General features: G+C 47.7%; 1 protein-coding gene across 2 annotated transcripts in view; it reads left to right on the top strand.

Moving 5' to 3' along the window:
• Positions 1–9,842, top strand: part of LOC310785853 (DAZ-associated protein 1-like) — a 35,483-nt gene extending 25,641 nt beyond the window's left edge. For both annotated transcript variants that reach the window (XM_083647012.1, XM_083647011.1), the window contains one exon: positions 8,946–9,842. In XM_083647012.1, the coding sequence (XP_083503138.1) occupies positions 8,946–9,118 (173 nt within the window). In that variant the 3' untranslated portion in view covers positions 9,119–9,842. The remainder of the gene's footprint in view (positions 1–8,945) is intronic.
• The last annotated feature ends 6,198 nt before the right edge of the window (positions 9,843–16,040 follow it).

Below are 16,040 nucleotides of genomic sequence, written 5' to 3'. Positions count from 1 at the left end.
CTCTCAGTTCCCTCTGTCTGGCGGTCCTGTTGGGGCCGCTGCCTGTTCCTCTCAATCCTTCTTCTGTTGCTCCGTTCCTGGATCTCTTTGAGCACCCCGCAAGAGATGTGTTGTATCTTTCTCTCTATTATCTTTTCATTCCAGTTGTCTATTATTTCCTGTAGTCCAGTTAGTATCTATCCTAAAAAGTATGAAATCTTAAGTCTCGTGTGAACTGGATGTTCTCAGGGTGCGAAAATAACCATCATCAGCCAAATGCTGGTAAGTTTTGGCTGCGGGGGGGGGGGGGGGGGGTGTATCCTAGCAGCCACGCTGGAACAGTCGTTAACCAGCCAGTCTCTAATTGTAAAAAGAGCATTTGACTGGTAAAGTGGCTGCTGAAGTTTGGGATACAGCAGCCATTTTTACCGGTAGATGAGAAGATTAGTTTCCTTCCCTGGGTGTCACTCTGGTGTTTGCGGGGAGATGGCGCCCTCCAGTGTCTGAATGGAATAACATGTATGTGCTTGTTGCACTGATCATTAAAGAGAATCTAGGCATTGTTTTCCTTTTATGAAGCCCCTTAAATTTGCTTTTTCAATTCAGTTGAAATCAGTTGAAAAATTTAAACAATTGTTGATTTTTGTCCAACACGGCATAATTAGGTTTATTCCAAATTTCGATTTCTTAATTTTCAACACAAAAGGGCTCATGCAAGGAATACAATATTTCAATCCAGAGGGAAAATCCCCCTAAAACACTTTAACACTGTTATTTTAAAAAAACGCTATTGGCAATGTACTTGGCATTCCTGCATCCATGTTGTTTGGTGTAGTTTTCTTCTGTGACGAGGTGACGTTCATCAATCACACATGGGAAATGTCTATTGTAGAAGAGGAGAGAGACCATTTCTCCACCTGCAGGAGAGAGAACAGAATACAACACAGCAGAGAGACAGGAGCAGGAGAGAGAGAGCAGAATACAACAAAGCAGAGATACAGGAGCAGGAGAGAGCAGAATACAACACAGCAGAGATACAGGAGCAGGAGAGAGAGAGAGCAGAATACAACACAGCAGAGATACAGGAGCAGGAGAGAGAGAGCAGAATACAACACAGCAGAGAGACAGGAGCAGGAGAGAGAGAGCAGAATACAACACAGCAGAGAGACAGGAGCAGGAGAGAGAGCAGAATACAACAGAGCAGAGAGACAGGAGCAGGAGAGAGAGCAGAATACAACACAGCAGAGAGACATGAGCAGGAGAGAGAGCAGAATACAACACAGCAGAGAGACAGGAGCAGGAGAGAGAGAACAGAATACAACACAGCAGAGAGACAGGAGCAGGAGAGAGAGCAGAATACAACACAGCAGAGAGACAGGAGCAGGAGATAGAGCAGAATACAACACAGCAGAGATACAGGAGCAGGAGAGAGAGAGCAGAATACAACACAGCAGAGATACAGGAGCAGGAGAGAGAGCAGAATACAACACAGCAGAGAGACAGGAGCAGGAGAGAGCAGAATACATCAGCAGAGATACAGGAGCAGGAGAGAGAGAGCAGAATACAACACAGCAGAGAGACAGGAGCAGGAGAGAGAGCAGAATACAACACAGCAGAGAGACAGGAGCAGGAGAGAGCAGAATACAACACAGCAGAGATACAGGAGCAGGAGAGAGCAGAATACAACACAGCAGAGAGACAGGAGCAGGAGAGAGAGAGCAGAATACAACACAGCAGAGATACAGGAGCAGGAGAGAGAGAGCAGAATACAACACAGCAGAGAGACAGGAGCAGGAGAGAGAGCAGAATACAACACAGCAGAGATACAGGAGCAGGAGAGAGAGCAGAATACAACAGCAGAGATACAGGAGCAGGAGAGAGAGCAGAATACAACACAGCAGAGAGACAGGAGCAGGAGAGAGAGAGCAGAATACAACACAGCAGAGAGACAGGAACAGGAGAGAGAGAGCAGAATACAACACAGCAGAGATACAGGAGCAGGAGAGAGAGCAGAATACAACACAGCAGAGATACAGGAGCAGGAGAGAGAGAGCAGAATACAACACAGCAGAGATACAGGAGCAGGAGAGAGAGAGCAGAATACAACACAGCAGAGATACAGGAGCAGGAGAGAGAGAGAGCAGAATACAACACAGCAGAGAGACAGGAGCAGGAGAGAGAGAGCAGAATACAACACAGCAGAGAGACAGGAGCAGGAGAGAGAGCAGAATACAACACAGCAGAGAGACAGGAGCAGGAGAGAGAGAACAGAATACAACACAGCAGAGAGACAGGAGCAGGAGAGAGAGAACAGAATACAACACAGCAGAGAGACAGGAGCAGGAGAGAGAGCAGAATACAACACAGCAGAGAGACAGGAGCAGGAGAGAGAGAGCAGAATACAACACAGCAGAGAGACAGGAGCAGGAGAGAGAGAACAGAATACAACACAGCAGAGAGACAGGAGCAGGAGAGAGAGAGCAGAATACAACACAGCAGAGAGACAGGAGCAGGAGAGAGAGAGCAGAATACAACACAGCAGAGAGACAGGAGCAGGAGAGAGAGAGCAGAATACAACACAGCAGAGATACAGGAGCAGGAGAGAGCAGAATACAACACAGCAGAGAGACAGGAGCAGGAGAGAGAGAGCAGAATACAACACAGCAGAGATACAGGAGCAGGAGAGAGCAGAATACAACACAGCAGAGAGACAGGAGCAGGAGAGAGAGAACAGAATACAACACAGCAGAGATACAGGAGCAGGAGAGAGCAGAATACAACACAGCAGAGAGACAGGAGCAGGAGAGAGCAGAATACAACACAGCAGAGAGACAGGAGCAGGAGAGAGAGAGCAGAATACAACACAGCAGAGATACAGGAGCAGGAGAGAGCAGAATACAACACAGCAGAGAGACAGGAGCAGGAGAGAGAGAGCAGAATACAACACAGCAGAGATACAGGAGCAGGAGAGAGCAGAATACAACACAGCAGAGAGACAGGAGCAGGAGAGAGAGAACAGAATACAACACAGCAGAGATACAGGAGCAGGAGAGAGCAGAATACAACACAGCAGAGAGACAGGAGCAGGAGAGAGCAGAATACAACACAGCAGAGATACAGGAGCAGGAGAGAACAGAATACAACACAGCAGAGAGACAGGAGCAGGAGAGAGAGCAGAATACAACACAGCAGAGAGACAGGAGCAGGAGAGAGCAGAATACAACACAGCAGAGATACAGGAGCAGGAGAGAGAGAGCAGAATACAACAGAGCAGAGAGACAGGAGCAGGAGAGAGAGCAGAATACAACACAGCAGAGAGACATGAGCAGGAGAGAGAGCAGAATACAACACAGCAGAGAGACAGGAGCAGGAGAGAGAGAACAGAATACAACACAGCAGAGATACAGGAGCAGGAGATAGAGCAGAATACAACACAGCAGAGATACAGGAGCAGGAGAGAGAGAGCAGAATACAACACAGCAGAGATACAGGAGCAGGAGAGAGAGAGAGCAGAATACAACACAGCAGAGATACAGGAGCAGGAGAGAGAGAACAGAATACAACACAGCAAAGAGACAGGAGCAGGAGAGAGAGAGCAGAATACAACACAGCAGAGATACAGGAGCAGGAGAGAGAGAGCAGAATACAACACAGCAGAGATACAGGAGCAGGAGAGAGAGCAGAATACAACACAGCAGAGATACAGGAGCAGGAGAGAGAGCAGAATACAACACAGCAGAGAGACAGGAGCAGGAGAGAGCAGAATACATCAGCAGAGATACAGGAGCAGGAGAGAGAGAGCAGAATACAACACAGCAGAGAGACAGGAGCAGGAGAGAGAGCAGAATACAACACAGCAGAGAGACAGGAGCAGGAGAGAGAGAACAGAATACAACACAGCAGAGAGACAGGAGCAGGAGAGAGAGAGCAGAATACAACACAGCAGAGAGACAGGAGCAGGAGAGAGCAGAATACAACACAGCAGAGAGACAGGAGCAGGAGAGAGAACAGAATACAACACAGCAGAGAGACAGGAGCAGGAGAGAGAGCAGAATACAACACAGCAGAGAGACAGGAGCAGGAGAGAGCAGAATACAACACAGCAGAGATACAGGAGCAGGAGAGAGCAGAATACAACACAGCAGAGAGACAGGAGCAGGAGAGAGAGAGCAGAATACAACACAGCAGAGATACAGGAGCAGGAGAGAGAGAGCAGAATACAACACAGCAGAGAGACAGGAGCAGGAGAGAGAGCAGAATACAACACAGCAGAGATACAGGAGCAGGAGAGAGAGCAGAATACAACAGCAGAGATACAGGAGCAGGAGAGAGAGCAGAATACAACACAGCAGAGAGACAGGAGCAGGAGAGAGAGAGCAGAATACAACACAGCAGAGAGACAGGAACAGGAGAGAGAGAGCAGAATACAACACAGCAGAGATACAGGAGCAGGAGAGAGAGCAGAATACAACACAGCAGAGATACAGGAGCAGGAGAGAGAGAGCAGAATACAACACAGCAGAGATACAGGAGCAGGAGAGAGAGAGCAGAATACAACACAGCAGAGATACAGGAGCAGGAGAGAGAGAGAGCAGAATACAACACAGCAGAGAGACAGGAGCAGGAGAGAGAGAGCAGAATACAACACAGCAGAGAGACAGGAGCAGGAGAGAGAGCAGAATACAACACAGCAGAGAGACAGGAGCAGGAGAGAGAGAACAGAATACAACACAGCAGAGAGACAGGAGCAGGAGAGAGAGAACAGAATACAACACAGCAGAGAGACAGGAGCAGGAGAGAGAGCAGAATACAACACAGCAGAGAGACAGGAGCAGGAGAGAGAGAGCAGAATACAACACAGCAGAGAGACAGGAGCAGGAGAGAGAGAACAGAATACAACACAGCAGAGAGACAGGAGCAGGAGAGAGAGAGCAGAATACAACACAGCAGAGAGACAGGAGCAGGAGAGAGAGAGCAGAATACAACACAGCAGAGAGACAGGAGCAGGAGAGAGAGAGCAGAATACAACACAGCAGAGATACAGGAGCAGGAGAGAGCAGAATACAACACAGCAGAGAGACAGGAGCAGGAGAGAGAGAGCAGAATACAACACAGCAGAGATACAGGAGCAGGAGAGAGCAGAATACAACACAGCAGAGAGACAGGAGCAGGAGAGAGAGAACAGAATACAACACAGCAGAGATACAGGAGCAGGAGAGAGCAGAATACAACACAGCAGAGAGACAGGAGCAGGAGAGAGCAGAATACAACACAGCAGAGAGACAGGAGCAGGAGAGAGAGAGCAGAATACAACACAGCAGAGATACAGGAGCAGGAGAGAGCAGAATACAACACAGCAGAGAGACAGGAGCAGGAGAGAGAGAGCAGAATACAACACAGCAGAGATACAGGAGCAGGAGAGAGCAGAATACAACACAGCAGAGAGACAGGAGCAGGAGAGAGAGAACAGAATACAACACAGCAGAGATACAGGAGCAGGAGAGAGCAGAATACAACACAGCAGAGAGACAGGAGCAGGAGAGAGCAGAATACAACACAGCAGAGATACAGGAGCAGGAGAGAACAGAATACAACACAGCAGAGAGACAGGAGCAGGAGAGAGAGCAGAATACAACACAGCAGAGAGACAGGAGCAGGAGAGAGCAGAATACAACACAGCAGAGATACAGGAGCAGGAGAGAGAGAACAGAATACAACACAGCAGAGAGACAGGAGCAGGAGAGAGAGTAGAATACAACACAGCAGAGATACAGGAGCAGGAGAGAGAGAGCAGAATACAACAGAGCAGAGAGACAGGAGCAGGAGAGAGAGCAGAATACAACACAGCAGAGAGACATGAGCAGGAGAGAGAGCAGAATACAACACAGCAGAGAGACAGGAGCAGGAGAGAGAGAACAGAATACAACACAGCAGAGAGACAGGAGCAGGAGAGAGAGCAGAATACAACACAGCAGAGAGACAGGAGCAGGAGATAGAGCAGAATACAACACAGCAGAGATACAGGAGCAGGAGAGAGAGAGCAGAATACAACACAGCAGAGATACAGGAGCAGGAGAGAGAGAGAGCAGAATACAACACAGCAGAGATACAGGAGCAGGAGAGAGAGAACATAATACAACACAGCAAAGAGACAGGAGCAGGAGAGAGAGAGCAGAATACAACACAGCAGAGATACAGGAGCAGGAGAGAGAGAGCAGAATACAACACAGCAGAGATACAGGAGCAGGAGAGAGAGCAGAATACAACACAGCAGAGATACAGGAGCAGGAGAGAGAGCAGAATACAACACAGCAGAGAGACAGGAGCAGGAGAGAGCAGAATACATCAGCAGAGATACAGGAGCAGGAGAGAGAGAGCAGAATACAACACAGCAGAGAGACAGGAGCAGGAGAGAGAGCAGAATACAACACAGCAGAGAGACAGGAGCAGGAGAGAGCAGAATACAACACAGCAGAGATACAGGAGCAGGAGAGAGCAGAATACAACACAGCAGAGAGACAGGAGCAGGAGAGAGAGAGCAGAATACAACACAGCAGAGATACAGGAGCAGGAGAGAGAGAGCAGAATACAACACAGCAGAGAGACAGGAGCAGGAGAGAGAGCAGAATACAACACAGCAGAGATACAGGAGCAGGAGAGAGAGCAGAATACAACAGCAGAGATACAGGAGCAGGAGAGAGAGCAGAATACAACACAGCAGAGAGACAGGAGCAGGAGAGAGAGAGCAGAATACAACACAGCAGAGAGACAGGAACAGGAGAGAGAGAGCAGAATACAACACAGCAGAGATACAGGAGCAGGAGAGAGAGCAGAATACAACACAGCAGAGATACAGGAGCAGGAGAGAGAGAGCAGAATACAACACAGCAGAGATACAGGAGCAGGAGAGAGAGAGCAGAATACAACACAGCAGAGATACAGGAGCAGGAGAGAGAGAGAGCAGAATACAACACAGCAGAGAGACAGGAGCAGGAGAGAGAGAGCAGAATACAACACAGCAGAGAGACAGGAGCAGGAGAGAGAGCAGAATACAACACAGCAGAGAGACAGGAGCAGGAGAGAGAGAACAGAATACAACACAGCAGAGAGACAGGAGCAGGAGAGAGAGAACAGAATACAACACAGCAGAGAGACAGGAGCAGGAGAGAGAGCAGAATACAACACAGCAGAGAGACAGGAGCAGGAGAGAGAGAGCAGAATACAACACAGCAGAGAGACAGGAGCAGGAGAGAGAGAACAGAATACAACACAGCAGAGAGACAGGAGCAGGAGAGAGAGAGCAGAATACAACACAGCAGAGAGACAGGAGCAGGAGAGAGAGAGCAGAATACAACACAGCAGAGAGACAGGAGCAGGAGAGAGAGAGCAGAATACAACACAGCAGAGATACAGGAGCAGGAGAGAGCAGAATACAACACAGCAGAGAGACAGGAGCAGGAGAGAGAGAGCAGAATACAACACAGCAGAGATACAGGAGCAGGAGAGAGCAGAATACAACACAGCAGAGAGACAGGAGCAGGAGAGAGAGAACAGAATACAACACAGCAGAGATACAGGAGCAGGAGAGAGCAGAATACAACACAGCAGAGAGACAGGAGCAGGAGAGAGCAGAATACAACACAGCAGAGAGACAGGAGCAGGAGAGAGAGAGCAGAATACAACACAGCAGAGATACAGGAGCAGGAGAGAGCAGAATACAACACAGCAGAGAGACAGGAGCAGGAGAGAGAGAGCAGAATACAACACAGCAGAGATACAGGAGCAGGAGAGAGCAGAATACAACACAGCAGAGAGACAGGAGCAGGAGAGAGAGAACAGAATACAACACAGCAGAGATACAGGAGCAGGAGAGAGCAGAATACAACACAGCAGAGAGACAGGAGCAGGAGAGAGCAGAATACAACACAGCAGAGATACAGGAGCAGGAGAGAACAGAATACAACACAGCAGAGAGACAGGAGCAGGAGAGAGAGCAGAATACAACACAGCAGAGAGACAGGAGCAGGAGAGAGCAGAATACAACACAGCAGAGATACAGGAGCAGGAGAGAGAGAACAGAATACAACACAGCAGAGAGACAGGAGCAGGAGAGAGAGTAGAATACAACACAGCAGAGATACAGGAGCAGGAGAGAGAGAGCAGAATACAACACAGCAGAGAGACAGGAGCAGGAGAGAGAGAGCAGAATACAACACAGCAGAGATACAGGAGCAGGAGAGAGAGAGAGCAGAATACAACACAGCAGAGAGACAGGAGCAGGAGAGAGCAGAATACAACACAGCAGAGAGACAGGAGCAGGAGAGAGAGCAGAATACAACACAGCAGAGAGACAGGAGCAGGAGAGAGAGCAGAATACAACACAGCAGAGATACAGGAGCAGGAGAGAGAGAGCAGAATACAACACAGCAGAGAGACAGGAGCAGGAGAGAGAGAGCAGAATACAACACAGCAGAGATACAGGAGCAGGAGAGAGCAGAATACAACACAGCAGAGAGACAGGTGGAGTGGGGCCTCGATCAGACATGTCGAACCAACAGCTGACTCACAGCTGTTGGTCGTCAAAAAGACCCACCTATGATTGAAAGCAGTAAGTTCACCCTCTCTGGGGGTTGTTTAAAGGCATTCTGGGAAATGTAGGAAGTCACAAATCTGAAGTAAGAGTTAGACGAGGCAGGTTGAATTGAAGTGGATACACTAAAAAAGTGAATTATAGCACTTCAAAACCTCCGAAACATAATTACTGGACTGCAGTTAAGAACAGAAATTGATATCTAACAGTGTAAGAACATCAAAGGGTGGATTTTTCCTTTTTAACATCAAAATAGTGATAATTTAACTGAAGCCATTTGACTTAAACATAATTTAAGAAGTGAAGGCTGTTCCCCGCACGTTGCCTGATGTGTAGCTGAAGCCTCGTCTCCTCTTCTTGTCTGTCTCTCCTGCAGGTTACGGTCAGGACCTGAGTGCGTTCGGCCACAGCTTCGCCGACCCGAGCCAGCCGACTGCCGCGTATGGCGCCCCCACGGCACAGCCCACCGCCACCCCCCAGTCTGCCGCCACCGCTTTCGGCCGGGGGCAGAACCACAACGTACAGGGCTTCCACCCCTATAGACGCTGACCGGGGTGGGGGCGGGACGGGGCGGCGCGCAGTTCGGAAATTAAACGGAAAAAGTCAGGGAAACGTGTTGTTGCTTAAAAAGCAAAACTGGAGTTCTGGATTGTTCGTTGGGAATATTTAAATGCACACAATTTGTGGAACAGAAAACTTTGTGTAACCAGGGATTCCAACAAATTTCTGTTACAATCTCTCTCTCTCTCTCACACACACACACACACACACATGCACACACACACACACACGCACACAACGGGGTGGAAAAGAACCCAGATTTTTTCGCATAACTTATGGAACGTCGAGCCGAAAGAAGCTTTTATTTCTCCCCTCCCCCCAATGTTTTATAGTAGAACTTTACTACTTTGCAATAATTTTGATTGTCTGGTCAAACACTAGCACAGAGACTATATGTAAAGAGACTTGCATATAAATATAAATATGTATATTTATGGTGGACACAAATGAAAACAGGGTCTCAAGTTTCCTCAGCTTTAAATTCTAGGGAAAAATGTTTTTATTTTTCATTTGGTGAATTTTGTTTACTTTCTGAGCCTTTATTTTAAAGTTTGTTTAAAATGGAAAATATGAATATATATTATATTACAAACTGTGCAATTTTTTAAAAAGAGAATTTTGTACTATAAATGTACACTTTGCTTGTTTTTTATTTAAAGATGTAGACTTCCCTCAGGTGGCTGTTTGGGTGCATTTTGCACTTATGCAAAAAGAAAGGAAAACGTATTTCAAAATAAATGTTTTAAAGATACCACACTTCTCACTGATGTTTTGTGTATTTGCCTGTAGCGCTCCAGTGCTGAAAGTAATGGAATATAGACTGTCCTTCAGCCTTAGGAAGAGATGGGTAGAAAACATTTACTTCTATGTCGATGTAAAGTTAAATCAGATTTATCAAACAGTCTTCTCACTCTCTCACACCACACCTATTATTTCTCACTCCAAATGTATCTTGGGCCCCAAGATGAAAACGTTTGGGAACCCCTTTATACAGGGTTATTGTTTCTTGACTTAAGTTGTCTGATATACTACTGATATTGTAATGATACAAAGCTGGTTGAAAATGGGTGTAGTGTTCCTTTAAAAAAAATCTGGTACCACCACCAATCATGTATCTTTCCAAGTTCCCTCATTTTTAAACCCTAGAGTAGATTTGGCACGATAACACTTCTTTTGATCCGGACAAAATCAACTATCAAGGACTTCAGTTGCCTCCTAAAACTTTACCATAATTTATTGTAATTTTGTGTGATATGCATGGCATTTTCTGGGAGCAGCCAGGGACCATTATTTTCAGATGGTGGCTATCTCCTGGGCCAAAATCCATATATAACTAGAGACGAGATTTGCAAGTTTCTTTATTTGTGTTGTAGGTGAAATCTGCTGGCACGTGAAAATGAACTGTGAGGAGATCCTGTAAGGCTTCTGCAGGTGATGGATTATTAGGCTGACCTGTGGCAGTCACCAGTCGGTCCCTCCGCTCACCTTTGCCCTCTGTTGCAGGACGCCACCTTTGGTCCCAGGAGAAATGCTGAGGACAGCCGAGGGGAAACAAGGTGAAGAAAGCTCTGTTGAAATAGGTCACATGATAAAAGAAAGCTTCAAGTAACCAGGCTCAAACTGCCATTGCATTGTTCTGATAAATAAGTGGTGTGAGTAAGACAGCGGTAAAACCGGTCAGATTAAGTGTTTCTTGAAGATCTATAGTAATCCTATGCTACATTTCAGAAGGATACTCTGCAAATATCACAGCAAAACCATTAGTTTCTGTAGGAATGTGTCTGCAGTTTCTCTCTCTCTGCATGATGGGCTGAGTGTTCGATTCCCGATGGAGGAGAGATGATGTTCCTCAAGCCGGTCTCCCATCTCTTTAACGTGGCTGGAAACACACTGGCTGACAGAGCGCCTCCTACAGACAGTCAGCCCACCCCTCAGTCACTTTTGAATGGTAACAGCCAGAGGAAAGAGTGAAAACCACTGAGAAAACCAGTCTTAAGAGGTGGCGCAGAGGGTTAGCTTGCTGCCCAGCAGTATTGAGGCCTCAATCTCTTTTGAGGTCGTGGTGGGTTCGAGTCTCAGTCAGTTTTGAATGGACAGCCAGAGGAAAGAGAAGAAAGTACCCACAGATTAGCTACTTAATTATTTCTAAATTCACTAAAAGCTCAAATATATCTTTTTGACCTATAGCCAGCCACTTCAAAAGTCATACAGAGAGAAATACAGCATCAGTGGCAGTGCCTTTGTGGTTCACTGTGTATGTCAACTGCCTTCAGAGGGAGAGGTTGTGAGTTTTCACCTGGGATGTGCACAGACTGAACTTTTGGTGGTGCGATGGACCCTTTGACCACATAGAGACGGGGGACATGTGTGTGGCAGGTTTCTCCCCCCCCCCCGACCCCAGCTGAGATATGAGCTGAGGGTTATGAGACAGAAAGCCACATATTACTTTTACTGATTGAGTTGTCTTCTTAAAGGAACACTCCGCCCATTTTCAACCAGCTTTGTATCATTAGAACATCAGTAGTATATCAGAAAACTGTAAACGGTTTTGAAGTCTGTCATTTAATTTGACAGTTATTGAGCGTTAAATTGTGGACCAGTGACATCACTGGTCCACACTAACTCAAATTAATAACTCATTAACTCAAATCAACTCTCAATCACTGTCAAACTAGATGAATGATGAATAGTTTGACAGTTATTGAGAGTTGATTTGAGTTAATGAGTTATTAATTTGAGTTAGTGTGGACCAGTGATGTCACTGGTCCACACTTTAACACTCAATAACTGTCAAATTAAATGACAGACTTCAAAACAGTTTCCAGTTTTCTGATATACTACTGATGTTCTAATGATACAAAGCTGGTTGAAAATGGGCAGAGTGTTCCTTTAAAAGAGCATCACGGGTGGTGCCTGAGGCAGGGATTGAACAATGTACAGAATAATTACATAGTTATTATATAGCAGTAATACAGTAATAATACCATGCAGCCTGTCTTTAGTCTCATATCCACTTCATGACAGGTTGCTCAGATGATGTTATGCAATACATATATAGCACTCATAGCAGCCACTGCATGTGTGAAACAGACCCAAGGTGTGTAGTGACTCCAGCTGTCCCTGCCATCGAGTCCCTGCCAGCTCCAAGAGAGTGGGGGGGAAGAACGAGGTCTCACTCTGCTGCCAGTTCTCTGTACCACAAATGTCATCCAGAAAATGGTCTCAGTGTTTTGGCGTTAAATGAACAGTTGTGATGGTGCGTTCCTTTTTCGCAAAATAACTGGGATGTGGAGGCTACGTCACATCCGTTTTGTTAGCGTTCCATTTGCAGAAAACTGGAGCTGGGAAGTTCACTGTTGCGAGACAGCTCTCGGTCAGATCCAGTCACTACCCAGGCTAGCCATTGTTAGCAATAACAGTTTATAACAAGGCATTTTGCGCATACAAACACTGCAACATGTCCACACAGATCGATTTTAGGCAGTGCTGTGTGTAGCTGATTTAATGAAACACAAACAAGACAGAAGTGCTAGTAAATAGCATTTACTACGATTATAACTGTTATTGCGCGGAGCAGCCATCTTGGATTTTTGAGGTCGGGGCTGCTGAGGCTCCTACGAGTTTGGAATGGGAAATACCAGCTCTGTTGACGTCACCGTCCCAGCTCATGACCTTTGAACCGTAAGATTACTGTAAGATTACCAGTTCCCAGTTATAAATTAAGGAATGCACGATGAGATTATGGCAGTTGATTAGAATACGTAAACGTAAACGTAAACCTGACAAGCATGTGTGTCTTTGTCACACAGCGAGTGACCACATACACACAAATGCTGAAGGTGAAATTCAGCGCGGACAAAGTGGAGGTTTTTCACCGGTCCGTTTATAGCACGGGATATAGCACAGCATGTCAGTATGCGCACGAGATCTGCATCCTAGGCCCCTCCCCCAACTCCCTGGTCAGCACAGAGACAGCTGGCATATAGACGGTTTTCACCAGCTGCAACCCCACAGCACTTCCTTTTTCTCAGCTTCTTCTTCTGTGTTTTATGGCGGTTGGCATCCTTAAATGTTGCATTACCGCCACCTGAATTGTATCAGCTTCACAGTGCTAACTATTGACAGTGTCCACTTTCTCAGCTATTCAGGGGAAAACACTGACATAGCCTACTTCTATTTCTATTTTTTATTTTTGCTATGTAAACGTTTAAATGTAAAGATAGGCCTATGCGTGCAATAACGTACTGATAGTCAGCTTACTCTGTAACATGTAGCTTTTATTTGCCTCTCAGGCTAGCTCCGGGACGCAATCTTTTTTTTCCCATGATGGCGAAGGCTAGGCGAAGGCATGACCCGCCCCTCTCTGCCTCTAATTGGCTGACTGCACTCGGCTGCTCTCGCCTGCTTCCCAGGCGAGCCAGAAGTCATCTCAAACGAGCCTAATTATAGCCTATACTTTCATTCAATGTCATGATGCTGCAGGGGGAAGATCTCACACTTGTACTGATGTCCAGCATGACTGGTGACGAGGGAAACATGAGTTTGTTTACTGCGTCGCGCCATGCACCGGGTCCACCTGGTGCGCGGGGTTCTGGAGGGGGGTCTCAGCCGGGGGTGTGGGACCCGGGCAGTGTGAGGGGCAGGGCGGGTGGTGGCAGCCTGGTGATGGGAGTGGCTGCCCTGGGTGTCTGCCCAGCAGAGGGACACTTAGCCTGGGTGGTGGCAGTCTGGAGGTTGGGGTGGTTGGGGTGGCTGGCCTGGCGGCGCTCTCCTCCTCTCCCCCTCCTCTCCTCTCTCCTTCTCCTCTCCCCCTCTCCCCTCCTCTCTTCTTCTCCTCTCCCATCCTCTCCTCTTCTCCCCTCCTCCTCCCCTCTCCTCCTCTCCCCTCTCCCCTCCTCTTCTTCTCTCCTCCTCCCCTCCCCTCTCCTCCTCCCTCTCCTCTCCCCTCCCCTCCTCTCCCTCTCCTCTCCCCTCCCCTCCTCTTCTCTTCTCTCCCCTCCTCTCCTCTCTCCCCCTCCCCTCCCCTCCCCTCCGCTCCTCCTCTCCTCTCCAGCAGCCTCTCTGGTCGCCTTTTATACACGGTCCCAAACAGCACAGGACAACGCGATTGGCTGGCTCAGATTTGAACAGAGCCAGCCAATCGCATTATCCTGTGATGACATAATGTCCTGTGCCCCATGACCGGATGGACCATATATGGACTTCCTCCCCCCAACTTCCTCCTCCCGATTGGCTCGTGCTATCATAGCTGCTGACTGCACTATCTGTCAGATCCGCGTGATTTCTATTCGCACATAGGTTACGCAACAACCACACCCTGTGCCCGCCTACGCAGCAGTCAAGCGCCGGGATTGGCCAGGCACCCATGCTCACGTGAGACTGACAAGGTGAAGGCCACAACAGACTCGTCCGCCTCGTATAAAGCTTAATAACAACTGATTCACTTGGACTTGTCTATTCATAGTATTCCCATGATGTCACATGCATTTCCGACCAATATGGCACTTTACACTACACACAGCTCATTGGCTGTGTGTAATTAGATTGTAATCACCTGTTAATTGATTACAATCAGACCAAGATGTCTGTGTGGTGATGTCACAGAATACTATCAATAAACCACTGGTCTACTTGTTGCTGTGAGTTTTGTATTGTTGTGCTAACATTCTGGTATGATAAACATGGACCTGGAACCATTCTGCCTATGTTTGAATCTGGTTTTCTATTTTGACACTTATGAGCACTCAGTGCAGACTCAGAGTAGTTAACTGTTTTTCTTTAATGATTAATACATGTCAGTTCGTGAATATATTAGTTAATCATTAGATAGTTGCTGATTAGTCGGTCAATTCCTGAATAGAGTGGTTAATGATTAGTAAATGTGAAAATAATAATATTAATAATTGAAAACAAAATATTTAAAAAAATATATATACCCCCCCCACCAGCCATATCAATTGGGTTAGGGTATGGTGGTGGTTAAGAAAACCCTAATCTTAACCACATCTATTTGACTTGCTGAATGTTCTGTGTGTTTGAGCTGGGCTGTAGTCCAGTGGTGAAAGACCATGCCTTCCAACCCAAAGGTTTGTGGTTTGAATCCCGGTACGGACACTAAATTCTTTTCAAGTCTTTCATTGGGAAAGCCATAACAAAACTGCCTAGAGATCCATTGTAAGTTACCTAGGCTGATGGTCTAGGGGTTAAGGCGGTGATCCTTAACAACCCCGGTGCAGGTTCGATTCCTGCAGGGGATTTGAAGTCGTCTCCCCACCCCTCCCTCCCCCCCCTCCCCTCCCTCCCCCCCCTCATCCACCATCTCCCGGCCTCCTTCCCCCACCCCCTCCCCCCCCCTCTCCCCCCCATCCCTCCCTCTCCCCTCCCCCACCCCCCCTCCCTCCTCTGCCATCTCCCGGTCTCCTTCCTTCACCGTGTTCTCACTCATCCACTCTCACCATCTCTGCAGGGACTGTGCCTGCTCCCCTCTCTCCTCTGCGGGTCAGTCCCTGCAGAGATGGTAGTAGAGTGGGTGAGTGCGAACAGGGTGAGAGGAAGGAGGCCGGGAGATACATACATAGATGGCAGAGGAGGGAATTTTGTTGGAGGACGGGAAGGGAGACAGGAGGGAGTTAGAAGGCAGGAGGGGGATGGGTGGACAGGTTCGAGGGGAGGTCAGACAGTTCAGACAGTGGTTGTCAGACAGTGGGGGGGTGGGTCAGACAGTGGTTGTCCTCTCTCGAGGGGAGGTCATCTCTCGAGGGGAGGTCAGACAGTGGTTGTCCTCTCTACAGGAGGGGGATGGGGATGGGTGGACAGGTTCGAGGGGAGGTCAGACAGTTCAGACAGTGGTTGTCCTCTCTCGAGGGGAGGTCAGTGGGGGGGGGTGGGTCAGACAGTGGTTGTCCTCTCT

Source organism: Poromitra crassiceps (assembly GCF_964638095.1).
Source record: "Poromitra crassiceps genome assembly, chromosome: 12".
NCBI classification, from domain to species: domain Eukaryota; kingdom Metazoa; phylum Chordata; class Actinopteri; order Beryciformes; family Melamphaidae; genus Poromitra; species Poromitra crassiceps.
The sequence above is the reverse complement of the archived record's forward strand: the minus strand, read 5'-3'. Positions and strand labels throughout refer to the sequence as shown.